Source organism: Heterodontus francisci, chromosome 6 (assembly GCF_036365525.1).
Source record: "Heterodontus francisci isolate sHetFra1 chromosome 6, sHetFra1.hap1, whole genome shotgun sequence".
NCBI lineage: Eukaryota > Metazoa > Chordata > Chondrichthyes > Heterodontiformes > Heterodontidae > Heterodontus > Heterodontus francisci.
The window spans coordinates 99,653,270-99,669,019 of NC_090376.1; the positions used below are offsets into that span (position 1 = coordinate 99,653,270).

Consider the following 15,750-nt stretch of genomic DNA (forward strand, 5'->3'; position numbering starts at 1 on the left):
ATTTATGTATGTAAATCTCAAATCACTTCGTACCATTTAGTTTACATTGACGGTAAGAATTATTTAATGTGACACTCACCTGTTGCCATTTGGATCTGTAGGGTCTCTGTGCTTTCCTGATTACTGGATTCCCAAGGTATTTCAGAGCTCGGAAATTGCCTTTTTTATTTTCTTGCTCACCCTCACAAAGCATTTTTAGGTTATTATGGATGTGATATTTGCTTTTTTATTCTGGGATGGATGAACAGTTGGAAGAAGAGCAACAGTACAATCCTCAACAACGAGGATGAGCAGCACCTGGATCAGGTAGAGCTTAGCAGGTGAGGTTGGGGGGGCTGCTCGTGAAGGTGTTATGGACAGGTGGGAGCTGGTGTGCGTGACTTCCACTTTTCACCTCCCAACTGATCACAGATAGTGTTTTTAAAAACAGTGCTTTAGTCCCTGACCCTTGTTTTAGGGGTCAAATAAATAAACAAATTTTCTCTTAGGTTACAAAAGATAAATATTTATTTTACAGAATAACCAAAAATGGTTGTGACCTCACCCACTCATGAATTCACCTCCCCTTCCCCCTCCCCCCGCCCCCCCCCCCCCACACACACACACAAGAAAGATAGAGAGAATACAGGCGTAGCATGCAATTACAGTAATTACAGTTCAATTGTGAGAAGAGAGTTTTTGTTTTAAGAAAACCTTTAGAAGTGTTTTGGGAGAAAATCTTGCAATGGTGCAGCCTGAAAGTTCTTTGCCTTGAAAAGATGAAGTGTCTCAGATACCTTGTGGTTAATCCTTAATCCGAAGTTGATGGTGGAAATCTTGGTTCACTTTCACAGGTGGGGGAGTTTCAAAGTCACCCTGCAATTTCTCTGCTGCAGTAGTAAAAATGTGTTGTCAGCAGGGCTCCTGCTTAGCTGGAACTTTCTCACAGCTGTTCTGGTTGGAAAAGACCATCTCTGGCTGTTCTGCTGTTCTGCCCCTCTCTCTCCAGATTTTTGTCAGGTCGGGGTGTTGGTCAGGTGGCAAGGGCTCTCTCCCCTGGGGTGATTCATACAATGTTCCAGGATATTGGAACCATTGTTCCATGATGATGTCTGAATGTGGTCCATTCTGATGAATAGGTGCTCTTCACACCTATTATTTTAGTCATGGTTGCGGAGTCAGTCTGTCTACAATAGACTTTGTTAGCTCCATTCCTGAAGATAGGAGTTGTTTGCATGGAATGGGCTGTTCTACATTTCAATGTGCTTTCCCCAAAGCTAATTCAGATATGTATAGTTGGTTTCATCTTCAACAGACAGATCTGTTCATTGACAGTACAGGAGGGGTCACCTGACCTCTACTCCATTTTGTCTGTGGCACAAATGCGTCCATTTTCTTATGGTTCAGTTCAGCAGTTAACTTTTATGTCATAATTCCTCCAGTTCATTTTCTATTTCCTCACTGCTCCCTTTGTGAGCATGACAAAGGTGTACTTAGCCCACAGGATCTACAGACTAGAAGACACTTGCCTGGCTATCACTGAGAAGCAGTGCATTAGGAGGCAGTGTTTCACCAAGCCAGCTGCTATGGATGTGTATAACTTGCTGGACCAGGGTCCATGCTTCCCCAGAGGTTGTCAAATTCACCAGTGCCCTGAATTCTTACACCAAATTCCGAAAGAACGATGAATTTATTTACAGAGGATTGAACTAAAATCTCTTGATGCCTAAGAGCTCAACCTGTTGTGCTTTTCTTGACAGAAGACTTCTGCATTCTACTATCACGATGAGTAATCCAGCAGTAGTTTCAGCAGAGCTGGTGTTGCTCATGTGGTGATCCTAGAGATGACAGTGGCTGGCAACATATGGATGCTTGAGCCTGATAGGCAGACCAGTGTACCTCGGCTGCTCCCTGGGCAGTCTAGCCTAACAGGCTATTTGGCACCGTATTGGCTGAGGGGTGATGAGGGAACAAACATGCTGAGATTTTATTTAATTTATTTATTTAGAGATACAGCACTGAAACAGGCCCTTTGGCCCACCGAGTCTGTGCCGACCAACAACCGCCCATTTATACTAACCCTACAGTAATCCCATATTCCCTACCACCTACCTACACTAGGGGCAATTTACAACAGCCAATTTACTTATCACCTACAAGTCTTTGGCAGTGGGAGGAAACCGGAGCATCCGGCAAAAACCCACGCGGTCACAGGGAGAACTTGCAAACTCCACACAGGCAGTACCCAGATCCTGAGAGAGGGCAACACATGCCACTCCTGCAGTACCACTGCCTCTCTAATGGGGCTGGGGCTCATCAGTTCCACAGATGATATGTCCTTCATAGCCCCAATTCATTTTCTCCACCAATCTATTCATGGAGAAGTACAGATTTGAGTATGGCAGCCATTAGAACGTCCACCAAAGTTGTAATGCATGAAAACAAGAACTCCTGTTGAGCGGGTCCAATTGCACCACCCCTGCCTCTGACGGCAGCATCTCTGCCCTTCTCAGCAGAGCTAGAAGAGGACCTTGCCCTCTGGTGAACTGTCTGCTGAGTTGTCCCTGTCACTAGTACCTGCTGCTACTCACCATATGCAGACTGATTTACCTCACTTTCTAACCCAGCTGCGGTGCCAGTCTCTGTTCTTCTGCTTGGTAGTGGTGGAACCTCCTTTAAAGGATTCTCCACCTGTCTTCTTCAGGGGGCTCTGGCTGTTGAGAAGGACTTAGAGGGAAAAAAAGGGATAATAGTAGGGGGAGAGGGAGGCTGCACAGTTACAGAAGACATGCATCACAATGTAATTTGATATCGTCAAGCTGACTTAATGTGTGGTTTTTGCAATGCTCAATAAAGGAATACAATTGTCAGAGACCCCTGTTCAGTGAAGGCCCCAACTTCGAAATGCCCAATGTGCATAGCTCTGGCAGATCCACAAATTTCCACGGCTTGTTGCTTTAGCTTGCTGAGGAGTAAGAGGTTAGCTGCTCCTCTTCACATCTTCCTTCGCTCATGATTACTGTGTGCTGTTTTGTCCTGCAGACAGAAAGAGCGTGAGTTAATGAATGGCTACTGGAAAGGAGAGTGCAGATGTGTGGGCCTTGTGTTAGTAGTGCAAATGCTGAGAGGGAGATGTGCAAGCAAGATGAGGAGATGTTGAATGGGAAGCAGATGTGTGGAGTGTGGAATATGGGAGGAGTTGTGAGAGAAGTTGGTGATTCTGCAAAAGGCCAGCACATGAGAGAAGAATATTAATGGCTGGTGTGAAGGGAGTAAGAAAGAGGTGAGTATGTGCTTATAATGAATGAGAGGTCATGTTGTATGGTTTTGTACTGGGTGGTGAAGGAAATGATGGCGGGAATGGATTTGTTGAAAATGCTGGGACAGTTGGGTGAAGACTGCTGTTATGTGTTCTAGAGAAAGAGGGATAAATGAAGAGCAGTACTCACCCTTTCCACTCTCGTGTGGTCATTGAGAGTTTCTGCACTGTACTCAGGTCCTGGGGGCGGGGTGGGGAAACACTCCTGGAGATGACGACCTCTGCAATCTCTCGACATCTAGTGGACAGTGTGCCTGCCAACGCTCCTGGCATTACTGGGGAACAGGAGTTTCTGCCTCGCCTTCACCTCTTCTACAAGTACCTCTTAGAAGGCTTCTGAGAACCTAGGACCTCACCTGTGACTTGTTTCTCAGATGATTCTTCTTCCAGTACCCTGCAAATGAAAGATGCCATAAGGGACTGCAACTTCAATTAAAGAGGTGCATTCCTACTTTAAATAGGCCTCTAGCTGATCTGTTGGAAATTGCACCCTGGAAGTGGATGTGTTTCCGCTTGGGTTAGCCAATTCAGTGGAAATTATTATGAGGTCTGATCGTAAACTGACTTGGAATTAAAATTGGGGCAGTGTTGTTTGTAAATTTTCTGAGAATTTTGCGGCATTGTCCTATTTCTTGAAACTACTTTAGTATACGAGCAACTACACCAACCTTGTCTCACACACACTACTGTGTGCTATGATGGACCCTTCCATCACATTACATTGCCTCAGGGTGTCCACCTCATTGCTCCCTCCATGATGCCACCAATTGCTTTGCTTTGTGATTTATAGTTGGTGCACAGTTTATAAATGTTTCTGATTTCATGGCCCATATACTATATGCATTATACCTCAAGCTTATTATCAGAACATCTTTTTCTCTCACTGTACATTTTGCACAATCCTCCTTCACCTTGGGCTTTTTTGGCTCAAAATGAAGTACTGTCACTGGCTTTATCCATGTTATGAGTCATCAGCCTTATTCCATTACACTTTTTCATTCTGCAGCTGGCATAATTACTGGCCTATTCACATACTTGCCTCTTAGAAATATCATTACACTCTTGCTTCAAAAATCTACTGTCCAACAATTCGTCTGTTTTCTGAATATCCTGCCCAAAAGACTCCCAATTACTCATGACCACTTTATCTAGTTCCTAAGTGATGTGCACCCCAGAATCAATATTACTAATGAGATTTTCAAATACCTCAGGCATATGTCCTTGTAAATATTTTAACCAGCTGCAGTTTCATATGTTACAAACTTTCTATTGGGGAAGGATCTTTCATCGCCTCCAACTTTTGAACGCTATCGATCAGAAGCAGTTGGCATGTTTGCAAAGGCCCATGTCTGGTTCACTTTGACACGGACTTATAGTTACCTTTTACATTCAACTTAGATATCTACAACATTAAGGTGGCTGTCATGTTCTGTGTAGCTTCCTCCAGCAAGTTGAAGGTCAATGTCTATTGGAAACTTAATGAGGAAATTCTAAGGCTTGGACAACAATTGTGGAGGACAATTATATGAACCCACGCTCAAGGGTTTAGTGCCTAACCTTGGCTGGATGCAGAGAGGCAAGCAGTTACTGCTTAAGTTCTGCACCTCCAACTGATGGAATCACCATTCACTGGAGTGTGGTGTGTGTGTCTATGATGTGGTCAGGTGGCAATGACAATGCATTCACACATTGCTGCTCATCATGCTGCTGAGGATGAGGTCTTCGTGCTTGCTCAGGATGCAGTGCTCGTGCCTGCTCAGGATGCAATGCCCATGATTGCTCAGGATGAAGTCCTCATGGCTATTGTTCATTGTTAATGGCTCAAGCTTGAGCTGGTTCATTGACGGAAACCTAGAAAGATTGATCCACCACCGAGGGTTTAAATTCCTCCTTGATAACTCTAACCCAGTGCTCGAACAGGCTGATTGGTCCGAGCTTGACAAAGCAATGTATTTGTTCTCCTGTGTTCCCTGCTAGTCAACTGCAGTTTAGGCATAGGCTGGGGTCCCTAAGCCCTGGCTCCTGCCTATCTGAAAGGCCATCCTGCCAATGTAGGCTGGAAACATGTAAAACCCCTCGGGTTGCAAGCACCAGAGAATGTTTGATGTGGAATGTAAAATGCACTTTGCAAATATAACCTGTAAAGGAAAATGTAGTGAGGCACCCCATGTACTGTATTAAAACAAACTGATCTGTTTTGCACTTTATGTAATGTGAAATTTGAACAGTTATGTACTGCATTATAACTAATTTCATGAATAAAGTACATTTTTTTGAAAAAAACCTATGCTTAAATTCTCCGAGCTTTGAGAAGTCAGAATGTCCTCCATAACAGCCAAACAGAAATTTGTTGATCTCTTAGTTTTGTTTGGAGACTTTTATGGGTGTGAGATGCCTAGTTGACCAAAAAAATATTTTATGAAAGTTTTTATGAAGCTAGTTATAAATGGCTTGTCATAGAGACACTGCATCATTCTAAAGAAGCAGTTTAGTCATTGGCCTCTACAGCTTTTTTATCCTTAGTACCCTTAACAGATTATTCATCACTACACTTGAGGATTGGTTCTGCTTTTACTAATTGTGAGATGTTGGTGGGTAAGTGCTATTATGTGTATTAGTGAGGCCACTTGTATGAACTCTTGCTTTTAGTTGTGATGTACCGTTTATCTTTCAACTCCCTAAAATAGGCAGATATTGTAGATCATTTAGATCCCAAACATACACTCCATGTTTATTTTATACAGAATGGTCCCTCTTGTATTTGTTTTTCCATAGTCACTTCATGACAGATAAATGATGGATTTCTTGTCTTTCTTCTGCTTCCCTTCACTTTGTATAAAGGATTTCCCTTCACTGTCATCCTCTAATTCGGCTTAGGTTGTATACACTTCAAAATCCTATTTCACTTAAATTATGCAAACACTTCTTTGGTCCCATTTCATGGCTAACTGGTCAGGTCTTTTGACCACTTAAATCCCTGGGAAGAAAATATCTTCTGTAAGTGCCTTGCTTTGATTCTTTGATCTTCATTGGCCATGTCCCTTTTTTGGGTACTCAGAGAGTCAGATACTGTAAAATAGATTTAACTTTTTGCTGCTTTGTGGCGAGCCATCATTTTTCTTTAAGTAGACTAACTCAACAAAATAAACAAGTTAATTTGGTTTCATCTGCTGCTATGTGCTTCTGCACGGACACTCTCACCTCTCTCTCCTCCCACACATGCAAAATAAGATGTGATCCTTCCTTATCATATCCAATCTAAAATCCATTTATTCTTCAACATGTTTATGGTTCTGCTCTCTCAGATATGCTCTGCCACTTTTTTGCCCAAAGAGCTCTTCTATTTGGTTCTTTGCTATATGCTGGTTTGCACATTCTTGATTTGTAGCTTCTCATTTTGTTGTTACAAAGACTGATTGGTCTAGAAAAAAAGACAATCAGCAGTCATCTGATTCCTTTGCTCTTTGTTATGCCTAACCAGGGCTCTATGCTCATGTTCGTTACCCATGAATCCATCTTTTGTGTTACGTTTGGTTACAACTTTTGTACTAAATTATTCTTTTGTGCTTACAGGTACTACTGTTGCAGCTTCTTTTCTCATGCACATTGATCTCTCAGAATGTCACATGTTTCTTCTGACTGGTAATTAAAACATCATATAATCGAATGTGTTGAAATCTCCTACAGAGTGATATCGACATTGAAAGCTTCTTATATGATTCTGGCTACATTTTTCCATGAAAGATGGAATAACAACTTTATAAATTTGCTGGAAAGCCAGGTTTATGACGTTGTTACCGAATCAACAATATATTTTTTCAACACTGGTATGTTACTATCAGGTAATTAATTGGCCACATTACAGTGTGGCATTAATTTGAATTAATGTTGCCACAAAATCGTGACTTGGTTTTGCTCTTCAAAGCTTGGAAAAATAATTTTTCACTTCTTTTGACTGGACTTTTATGCTATTATGCTGTTTGTGATCACACTGACATTAGCAAATGCAAACTGTTGATCCTAGTGCTTTATAATATGACTGACATTACAAAATTCTTCATTTCTTGTGAGATGTGGGTTTAATCCCCAATTTAGATCATACACAGGGCTCCGAGGCAACATCTAGTTGACAGCAATATACACAATGGGGTCAGTAACTGTGAAATTTCATATCTTTTGGAAGATATTTTGAGCTGTTATTTTTCAACAAAGACCGGGGTACCATTTTAATACCTAATCACAATGCCAGCAGTTTTCTTCAGCTGACACACTCTCGTAGTAAGAATATATTTTTGGCTAATCTGCTAAACAAGGGGTGCAATTTGTTGGCAAGCAGATAACTGGTTTTGACAGTTAAAGCACCTTGCATTACTCACTAGAGCCACACATCTGTAATCACAGAGAGGTGTCCTGTGGTACAGACAGCTAGCAACTTCCATAGGTTTAATGAATGCAAAAGCATGTATCGCTGATGTTAGTAATTGCTTTAATTCTTTGTCCTCATTTTCCAGATAGATCACATTAAAACACAACCATTTAACAATAGCAGTTGAGTTATTCCATACAACATATGCTGTTCTCACCAGTTGCCCAATGTAGCTCTAAGCCCCATGGGGTGACAAGAACTGATAAATGCCGAGCATTGGCCTAAGGACCAAGTGGGGCTGGGGAAGTCAGGACCTCAATTAGGCTTCATTCAATTACATTTCAAGTCAACAAACCTTGATAGCAAAATTCCCTCCCGAATACCGCTCTGATTAATGTTGCTTGATGCCAAAATAATGTAATTAGACAATAATGAGTTGGTGTATATTATGTTGACTATCAGGACTAGCTGTTGACCTTGATGACTTCTACTCAAATTAGAAAACAAATAGCCTGAAAGTACAGCTTAATGAGGCTGTGCAAATACCTCATTACTATTCAGCGTTACTTTTTTTTTGTTTTGTTGTTAATTAAAATGTTGAGGTTATGTTTTTATAAAGCTGGTATGGACTTAATGGAAAGCACTTCACAGAAAATGGACAATAAAGTGACTAAATAATGAATAGGCAGCAAAGTGACTCAATAGTGTTACAGACGAGCTTTCAGCTCAAGTTGCTTTTCTTTGTTTTCACTTGTGCGAGCAATTAGTAGGCAAGGGCGTTGTTCCTTTTTAGCTATCAAGTTGAGTTAACCTGACATCAGTCGATTCTACATAAACTGCAGCACACAAGAAAAAAAATTCAACAATATAGAAACATTTCAAAATATGGAGACAATTCCAAGATATTACTGACAATACATATTTCTAATTTAGTCACCATACTTTGAATGGTTGATATACTTGAAGGGTTACTTTGAAGCATACATTACTGGCTTGTTAAACAGAATCTGCTTGTGTACACTGCTTCCCACATTCAGAGGGAAAAAGGGGAAAATAGTGAAATTAAACTCATAGAGTTTGACAGCTACTAAGGCAACATTTGCCAAATACAATATAAGCCCAAATATTTTGCAACACAACTATATATTAATTTAATAAAATACACAATATAGCTCTTAGTACAATTAACAAGTTTGGCTCATATGCACTGATATTGCAATAAATCAATTAAAAAGCTAGATTCAGTGTAAACACTCCATGATTCTTACATTTGCACACCGATATGTTTTGTTTTGCTAGTACTTGATAGGTATTCCCCTTAACGAGTCATTTTAGTGTCCATCTACAAATATGGAACAGTATTTCTTCATCTGGGACACAATATATTTTACCATCGGACAATAATATGGTGACAACATTTTGATGACTAAAATGCAGAGGAGGAATTTAAACAACTGGACACTAAAATGTCACTCTTTGGTAGTACAGCTTAGAGAATAACCAGAATAATCATTTTGTACTTTTTTATTAGATCTGAGAGCATGGGGCAAATAATTTCTTTGTAGAACCCATTTTATGGAAATATTTTAAAGTGGGTTTATACAAATGATGTGCATCGTTGCGTAATGATTTAGAATGAAATATCCCGTGAGGTGACAATCAATGATGCACTGTTCACTGCAGATAAACCTAGTTCATAAGGACATCTACCTCAGCTGACAATAACTGTACACTCTGAATTAAAGATTCGCAATGTTTACTAGAAAGCGGATACCTGCTTCATATCAATGCTACCCTTCATTGTTTTCTGCTAAACAATGATTTTTTTATATGCAGAGCTGGATTCACTGGTTAGCTTGATAGCACCTGCACTTTCCACTTCTTCATTCTAAGGAAGGGCATATATTAAGATTGTCAATTTAATTCAGCGAATGAAACATAGCAATTTTTTTTTATAACTATTTTGGTGAAAACGGAAGAAGCTTCTGTTTTCTAAGACACAAAAAAACCCAATGAAAAGTGCACAAATGGGCACTTTGAATTCTAACTCACAGACATCAAACAGCATCATCTTTCCTTGTATTCTGCCACTGGTGCTTCATCACCTGAAAAAATGCTGCCTTGAAACTTTTGAGCGATTCGTCCTTCAGAAGAATAGTCAACTGTGACTAATTACAGTGTTCACTTTCTCACAGTTGAAGGGTCACTTCCTCGACAATCTTGTAAAAGCTTGTCGATTTCTCGAACTACCTGCTCAGCGTCCACTCCTTCCCGTCCTAGGTCCCGGCTTGTGGGCTCGTACTGATCCAGGACAGTGTCCACTTCATTGAACTCACGGCCAATTCTCGAGTGCACATCTGCAAAGACGGTTGCCACTGCTTCAGGTGTAATGAAGTGGCTGTCACGCTGTTTATCAGGTGATGGGTAGTGGGTATCAGATGTTAAATATTGGCTGGTTGACTCTCCTGGTGTATCGGCCATTTTCTGCTTCACCTCAAATGCACCCAAAGGTCGTTTACTCGAGTTGTTACTACCTGCAATTGAAGACTTGTCTGGACTGCTTGCAGCTGATGAGACCTCTTGCAAGAGAGGACTAAGAGCGCGCTTAGCTTTTAAATAGGGTTTTACATTTGCAACGAGAATGGTGTGCTCTCGTTTGTCCTTCCCAAAAGTGCAGAAAGTTTTTTTCCCAGTAGGAGTCGTGTTTTCTTGAGGTTCAGATTCAACTGTGGTCTCTACTGCTGGTACAAAAAGATTCCGGCGATAATCTGAACATTCAGCTTGGTTTGGGACAGGGAACTTAGGCATCCAACACTTATCTGAATGACCCAAGATACGGCATTCATCTGTACAGTTGACACAGTCCTCCTTCTCTGTAAGAAAGCAAACAAAACCTGTTATGCCTTAGAAAACAAATTACTTTAGATTGCAGAACACTCATACTAAAACAGTTCAATCAGCTGTTCTGGGTAGTGGAAATCAGAAGCTGGGAGCATAGGAAGAAGTGTCACCTCAAGCAATCAGATCTCAAAAGCTAAAATAACTCAAATGTAAATGATAATAAATAACAAGAGGTGACATTTTCCTTAACAGTTATGTGCAGCATCTATAGTCAACATATACCTCATGCTCAATATGTATCTTAGCTGAGTAAAGGCCAATTTAAATGCCATGTTATAAATGCAACTATTAAAATGTATTAAAATTATTCCCAAAATTAGTGCATTTCTATAAGAATAACTTCCAGATTAACATTACAATATTCTTTCTGAAACTAAAATTGCTGATATATAGAAGGTTCTGAAATGACTTGGAGATGACATTTTAATTTTAATTATTCATATCTGAATTTTTTTTAAAAACTTATTTTGGTTGCAACCTTATTCTGAAGAAAAGGTTTCGCAAAATCTTTGCTAGACTTTGTAGGTTCACTGCTTAGTATGGTTTAGTAGTTTGATGATTGCTAATGAATAACAATAGATATCTGGATTTTCTCATACTGATCATTAAGGCGGTATGGGTAATTAAAAAAAAACTATAATATAATTACATGTAATGGCCAGTTATAAAGAGCTTTTCAGAAGAATATCCTTGGAATTGTTAGGGATAAATGTGTCATTCCACCTTGATGTTGTTACTACCTAACATTTAAGTAAGAATTAATCTGCATTTATACAGCACTGTTATGCCAATGTGCTTTGTTGAATGATAATTTTCTTTAATCCACTGACTGGAGGTCTGAATTTATATCTTTTTTAGAAGACATTTTTAAAAGACCAGCTAATAGGATGACTTTGCTGGCAGTTTAAGATGGCTACCTAATTTGCAACACTGCATCCTGCACTGCAATGCTTGTGAGGAGGGAACTGAAATGTCTGCTCATGCCCCAGCAAGAACCAAGACTCAAAAAGTTTAAAGGAACTACCTGTTCTTTTTAGAGAAATACGGCTAACTGCTATTGTCATGTGACAAGCCATCTGTGATTTTAAGCTTGTGTCTTTCTGTAGCAGAGAGAGGAGAGGCAACTGGACTCTGACAGGTGCAGACCTGAGTGGGGATTTCTCTCTCTCTCCATTCCAGCTTGAAAGCTTTCAAATTCTGCCTGTTGACTGACCACTTTTGCCTACTCTGGTTACAATCAGAAACCTGTTGGAGAAGATCACCTGCATCGCTGTCTCCCAAAGACCCACAAAACCAGTCATCTACCTCTTCAAACTAAAAGCCTCAGGACGGCTGAATTCAGCTAGAAGGCAGCTGAATCGCCAAACACCACAGACTGTATACTTATTTATAGATTCTAACTCAACAAATCAACCTTTCCCCACTCTGTAACCTATTTGTGTGTGTGCACAAACACAGACACTGCTACCAGAAGCAGAGGCCACAATATTTTCTGGCCCTGAGTGGGTTGAGATGTGGTTGCTGGTTTGTGCTGTTAGCAGAGCCACCAGCTCTTCTCCGTGGTTCTCAGAACTCCTGAAGAGTAGTGCTGCCCAATTCACTTCACAGCACTGCAAGCAAAGTCAAAGCTTCCACTAAGCAATGCGAAGATTTGCGCTATTTGAAGAACAGAGACATCTCCCCACTGTCCTCGCAATATATATCACTCAGATGTTTGACCTTGCCAAACATCCCTCACCTGCAACAGCTAGAATCAAAGGAGCAAAGTGTCGATTCTATAGCGACAGCAGTCTCAGACTTGCAGAACAGTGCATATTGAATCAAAGTTGAGCTGATCTGGCAATTTCTCAATCAGTACAACAACATCAACTTGCATTTATATAGTGCTTTTAATGTAGCAAAACTTTCCAAGGCACTTCACAAGAACATTACCCATCAAAACAGCCAGTCACCGAAGAAGATATTAGGTTAGATGATCAAAAGTTTGGTCCAAATGGTAGATCATTAGGAGTGTCTTAAAGGAGCAGAGAGTACATCAAATTATGAACATATTTGCGGCTCAGTGGTAGCCTCTCTCATCCCGAAGTCAGTAGGTTGTGGTTTTGATCTAACTCAACAGACTTGAGCACAAAACCAATACTGACATTTCAGTGCAGTGTGAAGGAAGTGCTGCACTGTTGGAGATACCTTCTTTTGAATGAAACCTTAAACTGGGGTGTAAAAGAACCCGCCTTGGTAAGTTTTGCTATATTAAAGCACAATATGAATGCAAGCTGTTGTTGCTGTATTGATTGAGAAATTGCCAAATCAGCTCAACCTTGATTTAATATGCACTGTTCTGCAAGTCTGAAACTGCTGCCACTGTGGAATCGACCCTTTGCTCCTTTGGTTCTAGCTGTTGCACCATTCCCTGCAGATGAGTGGTGTTTGGCAAGATCAACAACCAGCAATCCACATCTCAACCCACTCAGGGCCATAAAATATGGTGGCCTCTGCTTCTGGCAGCAGTGTCTGTGTTTGTCCTGCCAGCAGAGCCACCAGCTCTTCTCCGTGGTTCTTGGAACTCCTGAAGAGTAGTGCTGCCCAATTCACTTCACAGCACTGCAAGCAAAGTCAAAGCTTCCACTAAGCAATGCGAAGATTTGCGCTATTTGAAGAGCAGAGACATCTCCCCACTGTCCTCGCAATATATAGCACTCAAACATCATCACAAACAGATTATCTGGTCCTGATTGCATTGTTACCTGTGGGATCTTGCTTTGTGCAAATTGGCTACCGCGTTTCCTGCATTACAATAGTTAATATACTTCAAGTAGCTCATTGGCTGTAAAGTGCTTTAGGATGTCCTGAGGTTGTGAAAGGTGCTAAAAAAATGCAAATTCTTTCTTTTCATAAATCTTAACATTAATTTATCTCTGTATTAATACATCAAAATAACAACAATGGCAGCAGGGCTTGTGCTACAGTGCTGTGGTAGGATGCAGCCCCTCCTGTGCACTTCTGTTCACCACAGATTTGCTTGAAAGTCCTGTTTAATTTGCCAAGTGATGATGCTGAGCAGAGGCCAGATGCTTTACCACCTGAAGGAAAGTAAAAATTTGGCAGTGATTTATGCCATAATAAAAACAAGAAATGCTGGAAATACTCAGCAAGTCTGGCAGCATCTGTGGAGAGAGAAGCAGAGTTAACGTTTCAGGTCAGTGACCCTTCTTCAGAACTGGCAAATATTAGAAATGTAAAAGGTTATAAGCAAGTACAGTGGGGGTGGGGCAAGAGATAACAAAGGAGGTGTAGAAAGGATGAGGTCACAGAATAGACCAGAAGGTCATGGAGCAAAGATATGTTCATGGTATGTTGAAAGACAAAGCATTCGTACAGAAAGAGTGTTAATGGACTGAAAATTGAACAGCCACAAGTACAAACATGAAAAAAACAGTGGGGAAGCAAACTGAACAAACTAAGATGAAATAAAATAAAATAAACACACATTACCCCCACCACCTCGTCCTCTTCCCACGGTACCTTCTCCTGCAAGCCTAGGAGATGTAATACCTGCCCATTTACCTCCTCTCTCCTCACTATTCCAGGCCCCAAACACTCCTTTCAGGTGAAGCAGCAATTTACTTGTACTTCTTTCAATGTAGTATACTGTATTCGCTGCTCACGATGTGGTCTCCTCTACATTGGGGAGACCAAATGCAGACTGAGTGACCACTTTGTGGAACACCTCCGCTCAGTCCGCAAGCAGGACCCCGAGCTTCCGGTTGCTTGCCATTTCAACACTCCCCCCTGCTCTCATGCTCACATCTCTGTCCTGGGATTGCTGCAGGGTTCCAGTGAACATCAACGCAAGCTCGAGTAACAGCATCTCATTTATGGATTAGGCACACTACAGCCTGCCGGACTGAACATTGAGTTCAATAATTTCACAGCATGACGGGGCCCCCCATTTTACTTTTTTTTTACTTTAAAAAAAATTGTTTTTGTGTTTACTTTATTTCATCTTAGTTTGTTCAGTTTGCTTACCCACTGTTTTTCTCATGTTTGTACTTGTGGCTGTTCAATTTTCAGTCCGTTAACACCCTTTCTGTACTAATGCTTTGTCTTTCAACATACCATGAACATATCTTTGCTCCATGACCTTCTGGTCGATTCTGTGACCTCATCCTTTCTACACCTCCTTTGTTATCTCTTGCCCCACCCCCACTGTACTTGCTTATAACCTTTTACATTTCTAATATTTGCCAGTTCTGAAGAAGGGTCATTGACCTGAAACATTAACTCTGCTTCTCTCTCCACAGATGCTGCCAGACCTGCTGAGTATTTCCAGCATTTCTTGTTTTTATTTCAGATTTCCAGCATCTGCAGTATTTTGCTTTTAATTTAGTGATTTATGCCAGGTTGTTTGTGATATGCATTTAGAAATATTTCGTTAGAAAGTGCAGAGGTCTTCTGCTCACTAATCAGCCAGGGAATAGCAGCATGTGCAGGGTTAGAGAAAGAAAGGGAAGAAAACCACATTTAAAAAGGACAGAATAATACAATTAGATGGAAATTTACAGCAGAATGTGTACAAATTTTCAAACAATTATTTTCACTGTTCTCTCTGATAACTAGGCTGGACAATTGAACTTACAGGCTCTTTCATTCACATGGCCAAGTTCCTTTTCTCATAGACCCTTGACGCAGTTTCACTTAACTTCCCCTTTTAATGACAGAAATAAGTATCTCTGGTACTTAATGAAAAGCATCTGTTCAAGCACAGATGCCTATAATCCACCAGTGATAAGCTCGCCTCATCATTTGTTTGAAATCACTAGGTTCACTGCCTCCCTCATTAACACATTTTGTGGCTCCACTGTTCCCCAAAAAATAAGGAAAGGAATTTAAATTATATCTTATGATGTTGCACACCTAATGGGAATGACAGAAAATCCCACAGCAGCTGCGGATTCCAGCACTTACATCTCAATAAAGGCTCTTGATGTGAGAATTTATAGAACTTACCCTTTAATTCTTATAATTTCAAGATTTTAAAAAAGCAAGGCAACTCTTGTGGATAAATACATAACTCCTGATATTTCTCTGTTATTTTTTACTTCATTTTAAGAATCATATTAAAGAACTTGTACACTGTGTCTCCAATTCCCTCAGTGAACAGTTTAACAGAGAAGCATTAGTGATA

At 40.6% G+C, this 15,750-nt stretch overlaps 1 protein-coding gene across 2 annotated transcripts in view; it reads right to left on the reverse strand.

Annotated features, from left to right (window-relative positions):
* Positions 1-7,767: 7,767 nt before the first annotated feature.
* pcdh17 (protocadherin 17) overlaps positions 7,768-15,750 on the reverse strand; it is a 137,769-nt gene continuing 129,786 nt past the window's right edge. For both annotated transcript variants that reach the window (XM_068034111.1, XM_068034110.1), the window contains exon 4: positions 7,768-10,537. In XM_068034111.1, the coding sequence (XP_067890212.1) occupies positions 9,846-10,537 (692 nt within the window). In that variant the 3' untranslated portion in view covers positions 7,768-9,845. The remainder of the gene's footprint in view (positions 10,538-15,750) is intronic.